We start from the raw sequence: 14,954 nt of genomic DNA, 5'->3' as shown, positions 1-14,954 counted from the left end.
ACATTAGCATCCCACAGATGTTATAGTCTATTAATAAGCAATCCCCTATTCACTTCCTTTGTGAAATAAAATCCTCTATCCATTTCTAATCTGAGGCCCCCTTCTCTTCTTTCAGGTGCATCTGTCTCCAGACCACAGCATCAATCAATGCAGTATCAAGGAAGCATTCTACAGTTAGTGTGCTGCTGTATTATCAATGCTGTACTATTATTATTAACAGCATTAGAAGGACATGGAGAATGCGGGGACACTGATGCATCTCATTGTATAGGGATGTGCAATATTGACAAAAATGATATCTCAATATTTTCTGGGATTCTGCCAATAACGATAATTAGCCGATACTTTTCATCCTTCAATATGTGTTTGTAAAAGTCTTGCATTGCACTTCTTATTGTTCTACTTATTTATTTACTTAAAACTGAAGCATTCAAGTAAAAAAACAAAAAAGCTAAACCAACAGTGCAAGAGTTACTGACATTACAAACTTGTATCTTTTTTCACATTATTTCATGTTATTTGTCATTTTCAAAGGTTTTAAGTTAATCATTTTACTTTATGTATGTTTAAACATCTTAACATATTCAAGATCTATTTTACTTAAACTGCAAATTATGTGACTGCATTGTTTCTTATAGAAGTATGCAGGGGTCACACTTTCCGGTTTTTAACTCTAATCATTCCTGGACAGAACGCTAGCTAGTGTTCTTGCAGTAGTCTTTCCTATCAGGCTAACGGGCGCAGTGAATATATGAATTAAATGGTTTCCGCAAAGTGGGTGACATACTCGATAATGTCTGCTCGCACATCATTAAGACAACAATTAAGATATTATAATATCATATTACATATCACACACCCCTAATGTTATACATACACTTTTACACAAGATGGTCCACTAGATGATAGTAAGGTCAGGTACTGATGTTAGTTGGTTAGTTCTAGATCTCAAACAGCTTCCAACTCATCTCAGAGGTATTGATGGAGCCCTATTGCTCGACACATTGCAGTGTTATACCCCTCCAACTGAGGCCTGGCACTAGGCATGGATAACTCAGGCCCTTAGCAGTGATATGATCGGTCTCAGTGGGCCATTTTGTCACTGATCCATCCAAAGAGGACTGCTCCAAATAAAATGATGTTAATAAAAAGAATATTCCAAAACAATAATTTTATTTCTTACATCAATTAATCTAATCCTGGTTTAACCGGTAACCATACATAACACTATATACACTATACTACGTAAATGTATAACTACATACAGTTTCACTGCTGAGACACTGATGCATCAGTGTTCTGCCAGTGTAGTGGGAAGAATGTATTTTATTAAATACCAGCAAATAATAAAAAATCAAACCATCTGTAAAAATGCTATAGATGAAAAAAGGAAGGCTTTTACAAAAGGATAATGATCCTGAAAACTCCTCAGAATCCACACTGGACTACCTCAAAAGGTTCAAGCAGGAGATTTTTTTCATGAACATCACAATTCCCCCACATTACAACATTGTAAATCTGAGGATAGACCTATAAAGGATAGAATGAGGATAGAATGACAGCTCAATAATTTCACAGGACTAGAAGACTTCCATCTATACTCCTCTATTTTAAAACAGTAAAAAGTGAAAATATAAAAGTCATCTAAAATATTTAAAAAATGTTTAAACTTTTAGCTTCATGCCTTTTAGAAATCAGGTCATCTTTTACTCACTTAGCTATTCACAATGACAGATGTTTTGACCAGGGATGCTCAAACTATGGCATGCCACTGTACATGTCTGCCCTATATACCGCACTGGAGCCCAATCTGACAGATTCAACAGTCACTGAAGAGGTGGAAGTACTAGGGGACTAAAAAGGGTGTCTGAGTCAGCTAGTCTGAGAGGAATTAAAATAGCTTTGTAACTGTTTGCTCTACAGCTAAGCGAAATCAGAACACTTAATTGTAGTGCGGGCCCCACTGGTTTTAAATGAGGTCAATAAAATTTGAATGCTGTTAATGCTGCTAGACTTTCTTAGATGTCCTGTTGAAGTGGAATCATTAGGAAAGTGTTAAGTACCTTGTAAACATTACCTTTCATAACCGTAGGCTTTTTTCCTGATGTGGGAAGAAGGGAAAGAAAACTAAACCGCCCTGACATACTTGAACATAAAAACCATTATGTGAAAGAGTTGAATTAACTAATTTGCATCAAAATAGTGCCTTTTACAACCTTATATGTGCCTACGTGTACCCAAACAACCGGATGATCTTACCCACACACACACACGCAGGCATAAAATCTCTAAAAAAAATGACACAAATAAAGTATAATCCCAGATTAGCAGCAGGAAGCATACTTATGACAGAATCATTGGGTTAACACATTCACTCAACACCTCTAGGCCAACCAAAACAATACCACAGTCACAGATTAGGCTGGTCTACATCAGGGGTGCCTAACTCTGGTGCATGAAAACTGCAGAGCGATGCTACCTCAGATTCCAATCCAGCCCTTCAAACCAACCACAGTAAGCCAATTCTTCCATCTAATCAAATGTATTTACACATTTATATGTTCATTTTGAAACACATATTATTGTTCTAATTGCCAACTGTACGGCATCAGCGCTTTATAGGATGATAGCTGTCTAAAGAGTTCCTTCATTTAAACATAGTGCTGTTATTCCATTTATTATTTCTTACTGTCTAGCACAAGCCATACCCTGTAAATATTCACACACCTGTGTTCAAGCACTGGTCAACCCATAACGGGGCTGCAAGCATATTGTTAAATCTTCCAGGGTTATTCATTTATTAACTTTTGTGAAAAAACATAGTTATCTAGGCATTTGGATGTTAATTACATAGTACTTATTGCAAACTTGCAAGTTTATAAACTCCCTACAGCACAGTCAGAGACCATCAGTTATTTCAGTTATTTATAAGTCTACATAAATAAATGATATTATAATTTATTTATACTTATATGAGTTATTTAAGCCAGTCATTTAATTCCCAGTCAAATCAGATGTTACATTTTTAATTCCTTTATCAGTAGATTTTATGGAGAAGATGAAATATTTGAAGCTTCTCACAGCTTTTATCTTAAAGAGAGTTCCTCTCTTCCTTCAGATCTGAAAACATCCACAGGTGTTTGTGTTCATCTTTTGACTGTAAGAAGACGACACTGGGTCTGAAAAGGTGTAGAGAACATGAAGAAGCTTACTTAAAAAAGCAACATTTGCCAAGCACACTGCTGCTGTTCTCAAAACAATAGTCTGACCACCCCAGACCTCAATATCATTGAATGTGTTAGGGATTATTTAGACAGTGCTCCAACATCTAAGCTTGAACTTTGCAGGTGTAGAAAAATGACTCAGCAGAAGAACTGAAAGTGAGCCTGCTGAAAAGAATTAAAGCTGTGATGAAGGTAAAGGATGGACTGTGGAATTGTTGAGGTTTCTGTGTCTTTTTCTATTAGATGTCTGTTAGATTTCTAAAGCTGATTTTATATTGGCTGTTTTGACTAGAAATGAAAAATGAAATAAATGGGTGGTCTGGGATGCACAATACCGTATAAGCTCCTCTGCTATTTTTAAATGACCTATCTAGTCATACATGTATAATAATTATATTTAATTATATATAATATATAATTAGGATATCTCTAACACATAACATACTGATCATCAGAAACATATCTTATAAGTAAATTGGCATTGTTCTTATTGCAGTAACTTTGTAATTTAGTAAAGGACAATAACAAATATATCATATAATGGTTATTATCTAGATATTATCTAGATTATCTAATATCATATAGATATTATCTATCTGGAACAACTGATATTTTCCTCTGATATAAGCTCTTGCCCTGATAAACTGTCAAGTGGATCTTTATAGAAACATAACACCCGTCTTCTAAATGTCCCCGACCTAGTAATTTGCCAGAGCGTACCAGGCCAGTCTGCATTCATAAATGGGGTTATTGATACAGCCCATGCAGACAGGTCAGATATATGTAGACCACTGGTGACACACAAACCACACTCTGACACACACAAACATAAACAAGTCTCTCAACCTGTGACAGACACCGGTTGCATACATGTAAATGAAAGATGCATTTATCATATAAAGACAAATGAAGCAAATGAACAGATGGGTGTAAATACATAATATACAAAAATCTGCATTCTTATTTTTATTTATATTATTATTTTATTTATGTTTATAACCTGTATTAGCCATTTATCTTATTACTTGGGTTATACATTTTTAAGTTTTTAAACTTAAATGTCAGTAATTACTATCTACGTTATCTAAAATAAACACTATGAATAAATATATGCTGCTGTCCCCAAAAGCTGCAATTCTGCCCAGATAAACAGTGTTTAGGTTTTAGATGAATGTCTATGAGCCCTGTAACTGCAGCCATTGCATTAGGCCTGCCACTGTGTGCAGACTGGCCTGCTGGACAGCGACGGCAGGCAGACTTGGCAGCCACTGTCCCTGACCTTGGGGGGAGCAGAGAGTCTTCACACCGCCTGTTACAGGATCTGCCAGCACCAATTGGTCTCAGCGTGGCACTCAGAAGAGACCTGCTGTAACTGGCGCTGGAGGTGAACTGAAAGCGCTGCAGAGGTGAGTGTAGGGGGATGTAAACGTCACAGTGTTCTGAGGTCATGCAGATCTGTCTGCTGAGCATTTCAGAAGATTTTTTCACACCAATATAAAAGCTATTCAGCCTTCAAACAGAAGACTCTGACTGTCTGTAGCTGCTATTATTATTAAAATTATGTTTATTCCCTTGGAATTAGAATCAAAAAGATACAGCAACCTGGCAATATGATAGACAGTTTAAGTGACTGGACCTAAACACTTTCATCATAAACAAAATGACCACTTCTCTGAATCTATACAACACAAAATTCAATCTGGGATTCATATAACTTATTGACCATGCAGGGAACTAAAGGAGCGAAAGAGGAAACGCAGTACAGAGGCAAAAGAAATTAGGATTTATATGTAGAGCAGCACAATATGGACAAAAGACGTATACTGTGACTCTATTTTAGGGTATTGTCCTTGCTCCTTCACCTATAGGAGCGAACTGATAAAGGAATTGTTGGCCAATGGCAATATTTTTACATTCCAATAAACAAAATGCAGACATTAAAATGTGATTAAAATGTACTGTACTGGTACTGTCTGCCTGACCCACCAGAGCCAACAGGGCTGTATTTTTGGGCCTCAGCAGAGTGGGTGAAGTGTGTCCACGTTGTGTGTATATTAATTGCCTCAGTGATATAATGTTGTGTACGAGTTAAATCCGTAAAATATTGGTGATCTGATTGTATACTCTGTATATTCTGCTGTTTGTACAGAACTGTTTCTCTATGTATTCTAGAAGTACTTTTCCTATCCTATATGCTTTGTGATTCAACTTTTCCTTGTATTTTTATGTTAACTATATTATACTTCATACCTGCCCTGGGACAGCAGACCTGCTGGGCTAACTGTACCTGGCTTAGTTCTGTTCATGAGCTACATTAACCGACTACCAACATTCATCTGACACTGTGATTGGTCAAAGGGCTCGCAGTGCACAGCAATGAAACACTCTGATTGGTTACAAGGCTTATTTGCATACAGCCGCCTTCTGATAGCAATGTTGCTAAAAAAAATTCAATAACGCTATAAAACCATAACCTGAAATCAAACAGCCTTATTAATGTAGTATTAATTATTAGTGTATTATATTTTATTATATATTAATAATGTATTAATGTATTTACTGTGTGTGAATTTATTGCAACCCTCAACCCCCCCCCCCTCCTCACCTCTCTCAGCTCTTCCCATCAATGAAAGCTGAAATCACCATGTTACGCACGTGCCGTCTCGTTTCTATGACAACAGCGCCGTTCTACCCAGACCACGCCCTCCGCTGGGCCCTGCGTGCGCGTCCGCGTACGTGCGTTGTCCTGCCCTTTTCCACGTCTCGTGACCGTTAAACGTTCATAACCGCGTCCGTGTGACCGTAAGAGGCCAAACATCCCCTCAATGACCCATCCTCCCGCCTCCTGCACAGGCCGGTGACTGAGCCGCTGCCCCGCCTCAGGCCCGCAGCAGGTAGCCGAGACACCGGTCAGACCAAAGCAAGCAGGCGCGCGCGTACACACACACACACAGCGCTGCTTTAATCGAGCTGCTTTTTTTTTTTCACTAGATGACCAAACTGAAAAAAAGCGAGGCTGTGAGACAGATGCGGTCAGATAATCCTATTATGAGCTGCATCTCATAACCCTCGCAGCCTCCCGTGCAGCAGCGCATTGTGCACGAGGCTCCAGGAGCGGCGCGTGCTGCTGCTCCAGCGTTCTCTTACCTCATCGCTCCTCTGCGCCAAACGCTGCTGCGGTCTTTCCTGCCTCTTCCGCTGCTCTGTTCTCCTCCAGCTCACCGCCTCTCTGCTCTCCCTGCGACACTCGGCTCTCCGCTGCTGCCCCGACAGCTCACACACTGCCTGGGATGCTGGAGCTGCAGATGCTGGGGAGGGGGGAAGGCAAAGACGACGCGACACAACAGTCCGCTCGCTCTCGTTCAAGTGTGAAACAGCTCTGGCCTGTACTGTCCGCCCTCCTCACTTCCATCTCACATCGACCGTGTCCCCTGTGTGTGTCTGAGACGCTTCGGCACAGAGACGGGGGGCTGCTGCTGCTGCTGCTGCTGAGGGGCCATGTTTCCACTGGGTGAGCGAGAGAGAAAGAGACAGAGAGCGCGCGCGCGAGAGAGAGAGAGAGAGATGGGGTGGAGGCCCAGTGGCGCCCCCAGCAGCGTCTCCACAAACATACACCACGAACCGTCGATCCTGTGTGACCTTGCATTTCTCCCCAAAACAAGAGAATTAATTACTAAAGCATCCATTAATCCCCTCCTCAGAACAGGCGCGTCCATGACCCATATTGGTCACACTTCTCAGAATAACACTGCTATTCTAGGAGTGGTTTATGCCTTTTCTATAGCACTGAACAGGGTGATGAGGCCTGATCTTAGACCAGTGCTCACAAGTTGATGGTCCTCGCTGCAGAACCAGTCCAACTCCTTCCCCATCGTGTCTTTATTGGATTGAACAGGCATGTTCCAGAGTTAGTAGAAGTAGGCTAGTAGTAGTACACAGTAGTAAATGCTTAGTCTATGGCTTTTTTGGGGGCTAACATTGCCTAACATTGAGTAGGTCAACCTTGTGCCACCACAGCAGATCTAAGCTCCAAGTCGAGGCATGGACTCCACAAGACCTCTGAAATCGCCCTGTGGTATCTAGCACCAAGACGTTAGCTGTAAGTTGTGAGGTGGGGCCTCCATGGATCACGTTGATGAGCCTTTGTTGCCCATGACCATGTCACCGTTCCACCTGATGCCTAATTTTTTGGAGATGCTCTGTCCCAGTCGTCTAGCCATCACAATTAGTTTTTTCTCAGAGTGTCCTAGATCCTTATGCTTGCCCATTTTTCCTGCTTTTAACCTTCACCTTCAAAAACGGACTGTTCACTTGCTGCCTAATATAGCCCACCCATTGTTATGCCACTGTAGATGAAGACACTTTTTACTTCACCTATTAATGTTATGGCTGATCGGTGAACTTGAATCTAAACAGATAGTGTTGTTGTTCTTAGCTTTTAGCCTAGCAACTGCTCGCTCACCCGGGTTCGGCCTCCTCAGACAGGGCTTTTAAGTTCCCCTTCTGATGTGTGGTTAGCTTTAGTCTGTGGATGTCCAGTTTGTTATCGGTGGAGAGGGTTAGCTTACAGCCTAGCACTACCTGCTCGACTTCCTGCTTTTAGCTTTAGGTTTTAGCTCACAAGGGAGGTTCAGGGTCTGTCAGTGTCATGTACGGAACGCTATTGAGCCATGCCAAGGTTTTTCATTCTAGGACACCTTTAAACACACACACACACACACACACACATGTTTTCTTTCAGTTTGAATATTTCTCCCTTATGCAGTATGCTAAAATTAGGAAATGTACACAGCTGCTCACACTGAATAACAGAGAAGGCCGTCGGCCTATATACTAGTTACTTCAGTGTGGTTGGAAGTCTAGGAGATCAAAATTGACCTCACCCTCTATGATTGGGTTGGATGCCCCCCTCTCCCCCAGTGTGATGCTACTAAAAGTGAGTGTCTTGCCTTAGTGGGCAGATTTGACAATGGTTAAATTGGAAGAAAAAAAAAAAAGCAGAAGGGACTGGACAGTTGCTTTCTGATTATTGCCATGTTTAATCAATCCTCATAAATCCACTGCTTATTATTTAGTTATTCCGAGTAAGACTGGTTATTAAGTACATACTATGAGTTATTCTGTATCCACTATGGAAGTTATGTAGCTATAAGAGTGAGGAGGTGAAGTGTGGGCTGACATACCGGAACTGGAAAGGGTGTAAACAGATTACTGTGTCTGAGAGGAAACAGAATCAGTCGATGTTGTAATGTTGATGTTGGGAATCACTGTAAACAGACTGATCTGAGTTTGGTTTATAACAATAATGCACATTTTGTTTAGCATATTAGGCTAAATACTCTTGTGTGCAGTAGTACCTCTGTTTCCAATTGCGGGCCTATTTAGAAGCAGGGTCGGACCAGCAGGTGGCAGTCTGCAATATGTGGTGACACAATGTGCCTGCCATGTCACAGGTATACTCACTAACAAAGTAATGTATTGGAAGAGCTGAGTGATGTGAAGGGGGGTAGTAAGACAGGGACAGAAGAGTTCCAGTCAAATCTGCTGAGGGTGGAAATTTAGAGAAACTATACTTATGATATAGTAAAAGTAGTACTGTGAGTACTGTGTCTTATTCAATTTAGAGAAATGAATGGCAAGAACATGGAGTTATAGTAACAATGGTATTAAACAACTACATAGTATATCTATAGTAAGTAAACGTACATAAGTAAACACTAGTAAACGGTCAAATAAAGGAGAAAAGGACATGTTGGCATCTCAAACCTTATGCTACCATACGAATAAGTATGTGAACATACTGCATAGTCATCAGAAGTGCATTAGGTAGTGTGGTAAGGTAAGTACAGCAGTGTCTTGTTTAATATGCAGCTTCTGAGTGTGGTCACTGTGTCTCATGCAATGATAAGTTAGTATAGCTATGGACAGTTTCAATTAACACATTTATAAATTTGGGTGGAGGTGGTAAGGGGGAATGCACAGTGGTGTCCAAGGCAACTACACGTACGCTCTCCCATTTAGCATTGGTCAAGTCCAGTTTCATTTCCACCATGGCTTTGTAGTGGCTTTGACTTTCCAGTAATCATTCAGACTTGCAGCTGTTTTTTATTTTAATTCACACACGTCCATATGTGAACTGCATTGGTTGGCTTTAGTCTTTGCAGAGTTGTGCAGTTCGTCTTGCACTACCCCTGTTGGTTTTGACTGAGCCCTGTCTATGCGTACTGGACTGCTTCAAATAAAAGCTACTCAGTGAATGTACACTATATGTCTAAATATTTGAGAAAACCCATTCTTATAAATGCCTTCAGCTACTTTACATCCCATACAGAGAAGTACTGCAAATAGAACAGGACTTAGTAAATTCTACCCTTGCTTTATGTGCTGCATAGTAAGGAGAATGCATTAGCGTTGTAATTGTATTGTAGTGATATGAATGCTGTGAAACTGCAAACAGAGCCATACAACCTTTTTATGGAAAAGTACTTTTTTTTTTACAGACATGCCAATAAAGCAGAAGCACACTGATAAAAGACAAGCAAAGATATGAGGAAAACAGTTGATGATGTGTCAAATTAGAGAAAGATGGGTACACATTGATGTGTCTTTTCGCCAAAAATAGAAATTCTGCTGACTTTCATCCACCGGAATCTGCATAACAATTACACATCACTCACTAAACAACCAGCAAACAACTCATTTGTGGCTCATTACCAGTAGTAAACCATGCTGCTTCCACTAGCGTATGCACTAATGGTCTTCAGCATTTAGTAGCAGATCTGGAAGTACTGGCTGGGTGATTTAATTGGGTTCTTGTAGGTGGGCGTGTTGGTGGGAGAGAAAGGGCTTTGGCATGGGCTCCTCTGTTTCCGGGGGTCCATGACAGTAGGGCTCTTTCCTGCTCCTGCTTTAGTCTTCTCCAGGGCTACTTTATCCAGAGGTGGCCCACTGGCAGGCGGATACGCGCTCGGCTGCATAGCTGTGTCCACTGCCATCTTAGTAGACCCAGTCCTTCTTGGAAGGGGGCTCAGAAAAATCTGCATAGTCACTAAGTGAAGGGGGTGCATGAAGATGGGGACGATGGGGGTTGGAGTGAGGAACAAGGATTAGGAGTAGTGTATTTAGAATAGATGTCAACAGAGAGGCATACATAATAAGAATAATATTTTTTTAGTTTAACTTTGAAGTATGTTTAAATTGTATTTCTATGTTGTTTCTTATTACTAAAACTAATGACTAACTTTAGACACAACGCAAGGTGGCATGACTCCTACCTTTGCAGTGAGTCACACGTCGGGTTCCTAAACAAAACATAAGACCAATGATGACAGGTTTTAGCATTAGCAGCAATAGTAAAGTCTGTGAAAAAAAAGTATAGGACACAGGAAAACACAACATAATAATGATGCAATATAATGCTTTTCTTACCTACAACGCTGACACTGGCCTCCTTTGGTTTGCTACAAGATGCAGGTAAACAAATAATACCAATAGCAAAGCATGATGCTCACGTTTTGAATGCAGTAGATTAACAGTCACTCCTTTTCCATATCTATGTAAAAAAAAAGTCCATTTGTAATCTACTGATGTACATCTTCTGTTATTGGAAGCAGCCTGACCTGTCTTGCTGCTTCTTATAAGTGGTTGTGGTTGTGGTTGTAGGTGCTGGAGTGCGTCTGCCAGGAGGACCACTCGGACTGTCTTTCACACTGCTTGCCGGGCTTCTGACAAGAAAGATGAACAACTCACTTCAGTTAACGAATCAACACACGTCAACACAGTGCAGCTTTTGCTGTCAGGTTACGTGCTGTAGTACCTAGAGGATGTGGCAGAGGGCAGCGTGGAGCTGGAGCTCTTCCTCAGTGAAGAAGCAGCGTTGCTGGTTGATCTGGAAGACAGGGCCAGAGAGACAGGCCTGGCTGCTGGGGAAAATGAGCAAAGTTCCACATCAGAGTCAGATCATCTAGATCAGGTGTTTTCTAAATGGCCTATGATTGCAATACAATCTCCAGTGTATGATCTTTATACACTGGACCAAGGAGGACAGACGTTCTCAAGAAATGTGTGTTTGTGTGTGGGGGGTACCTTTAACAGACCCTCTCTTGGCGAGTGCTGCAGTCTGTTCCTCCGAGATGTTGAGTCTCTTGAGAACGTCTGCTAGCGCCATCTTCAACAGCTGGATCTCATCCTCTTGCATCTGAATGCGTTGCTCCAGGTACGTGAGCCGGTCTGCCACCTCCATGTTACTGTGAGCTGAGGCATGGTCGTCTGTAATACACAGAGAAAAATGACACTTCCCATGACACTTAGCCATCTTTCCCAGCATGTTTAGAAGAGATCTAAAATTTCACATTTTCAAGAGTCCAGCTTCTGTAGTGTTCTGTAGTGCAATATTTCTCAGTTGCCATGTAGCCAACATCAAAACATCTGGATTTCAAGGAGATGTAAAGGAGCTATTACAGATGATTACACAACTGGACATGTAAATGTTGCAATCACCACCATCACACTCCCATCAGACTCCCAATAGAGGGACAAACAATGCCGCTAACACAGGTATAACTCTTATTACAACCTATTAAACATACAAATTCACTGTGTTTGAGACAGCCTACCAATGTAGAGCATTCTAGAGTCTGAGATACTCTATGCTTGCTTTGGCTATGATGTTCTCTCGGTCACAGCTGGCAGACAGCATTATTAACATGTTAACATAATGGAATATAGTTTCACAGAGGTAACTATTTGAGTCTGCTGCTTCCTCTCTTCCACCAATGTCACTAAATCCAACCGCAGGCCCGTGCTACCTCCAGAGAACCCATATGGAGATTGGGATTAAAATAGCGCCTAATCCCAAGGCGGTAAAAGGGAATTAGCAAGACCGCATCCTGCTGGAGCAGAAATACAAAACAGTGCTGACTTCCCTGTGTGTTCACTTCACTTATGTAATATTCACAGAGCCACAGAAATGGACTTGTCCTAGATGGTGATCCCTCAAATTATTTCACTAGATGAAGTTATATTTTCTATCAGACCAATACAATGGACAAAAGCTTGAAGACTTGCCTAACCTGCAGTTAACTTACATTCAACAAAATCTCTCAACCTTGGTCCAAATTCCTACCATAACCATACTAAATAATAAATAATGATTTATTTGATTCACCAGAGTTTGTTAATATTTTGCACGCTTTAGGTAATGGTTAAGGTGACATGTTCAAATAAAGTGAGGGCTAAAATACATCCACATCCAAACATTTTATGCTTTCAAAAAGCAAAATATATGTAATAGGAATTATACAGCATTAACTTCTAATATTAAACAATAAGCTCCTATGTCAAATTGCAAAGCTATACAATACAAATGTGACTTTTCTGGTATTATTTTGTTAGAAAATGTTATATATCCTCCTGAGACTTGGACTTTTGCTTGGTGTGCATTTAAGGGTTTGGGATTAGTAGGACCTAACAAGTATAAACAATACACTTAGTCTTTGAACAGGAACTCATATGAGGCCAAAGGGTCAAAGTTTAAAAAAATTCATTCACATTTAACGTCATGGTGCAGAGAAGCAGAAATGTAATGTCCCCATATGAGGACACAGCATCTCAAGAGGATGTAACAGATGATAAAAACTGGAAAAGTAATGTACTACAAAATATGAATATTAATATGATTAAAATGTGATAGTCAAAAGATGATTATTTGACATTTAATTTGTTCTTCTTTTATAATTTTGTTCATGTCCTATTTACACATTATTATTATTATTATTATTATTATTATTGTTGTTGTTGTTGTTAGTGTCATTTGGATGTGTATGGTCAGGTGAAAAGGGGAACTAATCAATTAAATAAATAAAGAAATAAATAAGCATGCGCGCGAATCCACAAGAGAAGTCAGTTTATCTCTCCATTTAAATTTTAACAGTAGAGGACGTGTTAAAAGTAAGCATTTTAGATTCTCTAGTTATATATTCTCTCTATAAAGTTATATAGTTATATAGACTGTGGAATAAGCTTTTCTAAATTCTACATGACTGGTTTAGGCAGTAATCGCTCTTTCTTCTCACCTGTTATCACCAGACCTATTCAATTTGGTGAACTCATTAAAAAATACTTTCACAAACTGAAAACTAAGCCCAATCATTAAAAGTATGGAAGGAGCACACACTGACCTACTATGAAGTCTGCTTCAGGTGCTAGAAGGGCATCCCTGTGATATTGCTCTCTCAGCCGTACTCCTCCAGCTTCAGCAGCCAAGGATCCAGAGTGCTCCACCAGCTCCTCCATTTGAGCTTCTGAGACTGCCATGCCTTCCTCCATGTGAGAGAAGGTCTCCTTGGCGTGCGTGTGCGAGTGTAAGGAGGTCCTGTGTAGCGGGCCACACTCTTGCACACTCTTCTCCCTTGTGACCTTCTTAATTCACAGGGACACCCATACACACATCTTGAGGTGGGTGATGTCACTGCTCCCAGATTACTGGATCTGTTAAGCCATCTCAAGTGCTCAGCCAAGATTGTTGGGGAATTTGGGGGGGGGGGGTGTACATGCATGTACTGGACAATGACATGTGAGATATGTGTGCATCAAGGAGTACATACTTTAGTCAAAACATTTGAAAATGATTAGATCAAGGTAACTCTAGCTTATCAATCTTATCATCCTGGGTACTCTTCTAGGTAAAAAATGACTAAAATGTACTAACTAAAATGTATGATATATATGGCAGCACTTTTAGATTTTTTTACATTATACATTTTAGTTAGATTTTTAAAATATACAAATATACATGATGTTTGAATTCTCACATCATGATGAGAGTACTGTCCATGCAAGTCTTATGACAGCTTGATAAGTACTATAAACAGAGAATTACATTATATACCATCATTTCATATTGTTTTATTATTGCAATACATCAATAACTGAATAAACCCTATATAAACCCTATAATCCTTTCAGAATCATAGGAAAGGGCAAGTGATGCAAATTTTAAGTCTTGTAAATACTCCTTAAACCTTGTCCCAACAATCAGCAGCCAAGGGCTCCTCTAAACAGATGCCAAACACGCTTAAAATAATTCTATAAGAAGACACCAAAGAGTTTTAGTTATCGGCCTCCTCATTTAATAAATGTAATGAAGAAAGAACTGCTCATAGTATTGCTGTAAAGGCAAATCAGAACCTTGTTTGACTGCAAAAGACCTTTCAAGAAGACTCTAGAGTGCACGTGCACTGTTTTACTGTGCAGCGACACCTGCACAAAAATAACCTTAATGGAAGAGTCAAAAGTAGAAAACCTTTCCAGTGTCCTCACCACACAATTAAGCTTCAGAGATGTATATAGGCACATCTATACAAGCCTGGAGCATTTCAGAAACAAGATTAAAATAGAACAATTTAGCTACAACGAGCAAAAGGTGCAGAATTACATGAAAAGAACTCCTCTCCAACTGTTTATGCGCTGCGTTTGTGTTGCAGCCAGTTGCAAACATTTCCATGGTAGAGGGAAGAATAGATTCAATTAGGTACCAGCAAATTCTGAAAACCAACATCACACCATGTGTAAAAGCCTGAAGATCTCACAATCCACATTGGAATTCCCCAAGAGGTGTAGCTTAAAGTTTTGGAGTCCCCCACCCGAAACATCTTTAACAATCTGTAAAAAGAGCAGCACATTCAAGACAGCCCAAGAATCTCACAAAAACTTTGTTTGCGCTCTGCACAG

General features: G+C 40.2%; 1 protein-coding gene and 1 pseudogene across 1 annotated transcript in view; both read right to left on the bottom strand.

Annotated features, from left to right (window-relative positions):
• Positions 1-6,750, bottom strand: part of evlb (Enah/Vasp-like b) — a 56,409-nt gene extending 49,659 nt beyond the window's left edge. The window contains exon 1 of the mRNA XM_072683453.1: positions 6,372-6,750. Within this exon, the coding sequence (XP_072539554.1) occupies positions 6,372-6,376 (5 nt within the window). The 5' untranslated portion in view covers positions 6,377-6,750. The remainder of the gene's footprint in view (positions 1-6,371) is intronic.
• Positions 6,751-9,799: 3,049 nt separating this feature from the next.
• On the bottom strand, positions 9,800-13,550 carry LOC140577058 (echinoderm microtubule-associated protein-like 1; annotated as a pseudogene).
• Positions 13,551-14,954: the final 1,404 nt, after the last annotated feature.

The sequence above is a fragment of the Salminus brasiliensis genome, chromosome 1, assembly GCF_030463535.1.
Source record: "Salminus brasiliensis chromosome 1, fSalBra1.hap2, whole genome shotgun sequence".
In the NCBI taxonomy this organism is placed as follows: domain Eukaryota; kingdom Metazoa; phylum Chordata; class Actinopteri; order Characiformes; family Bryconidae; genus Salminus; species Salminus brasiliensis.
The sequence above is the reverse complement of the archived record's forward strand: the minus strand, read 5'-3'. Positions and strand labels throughout refer to the sequence as shown.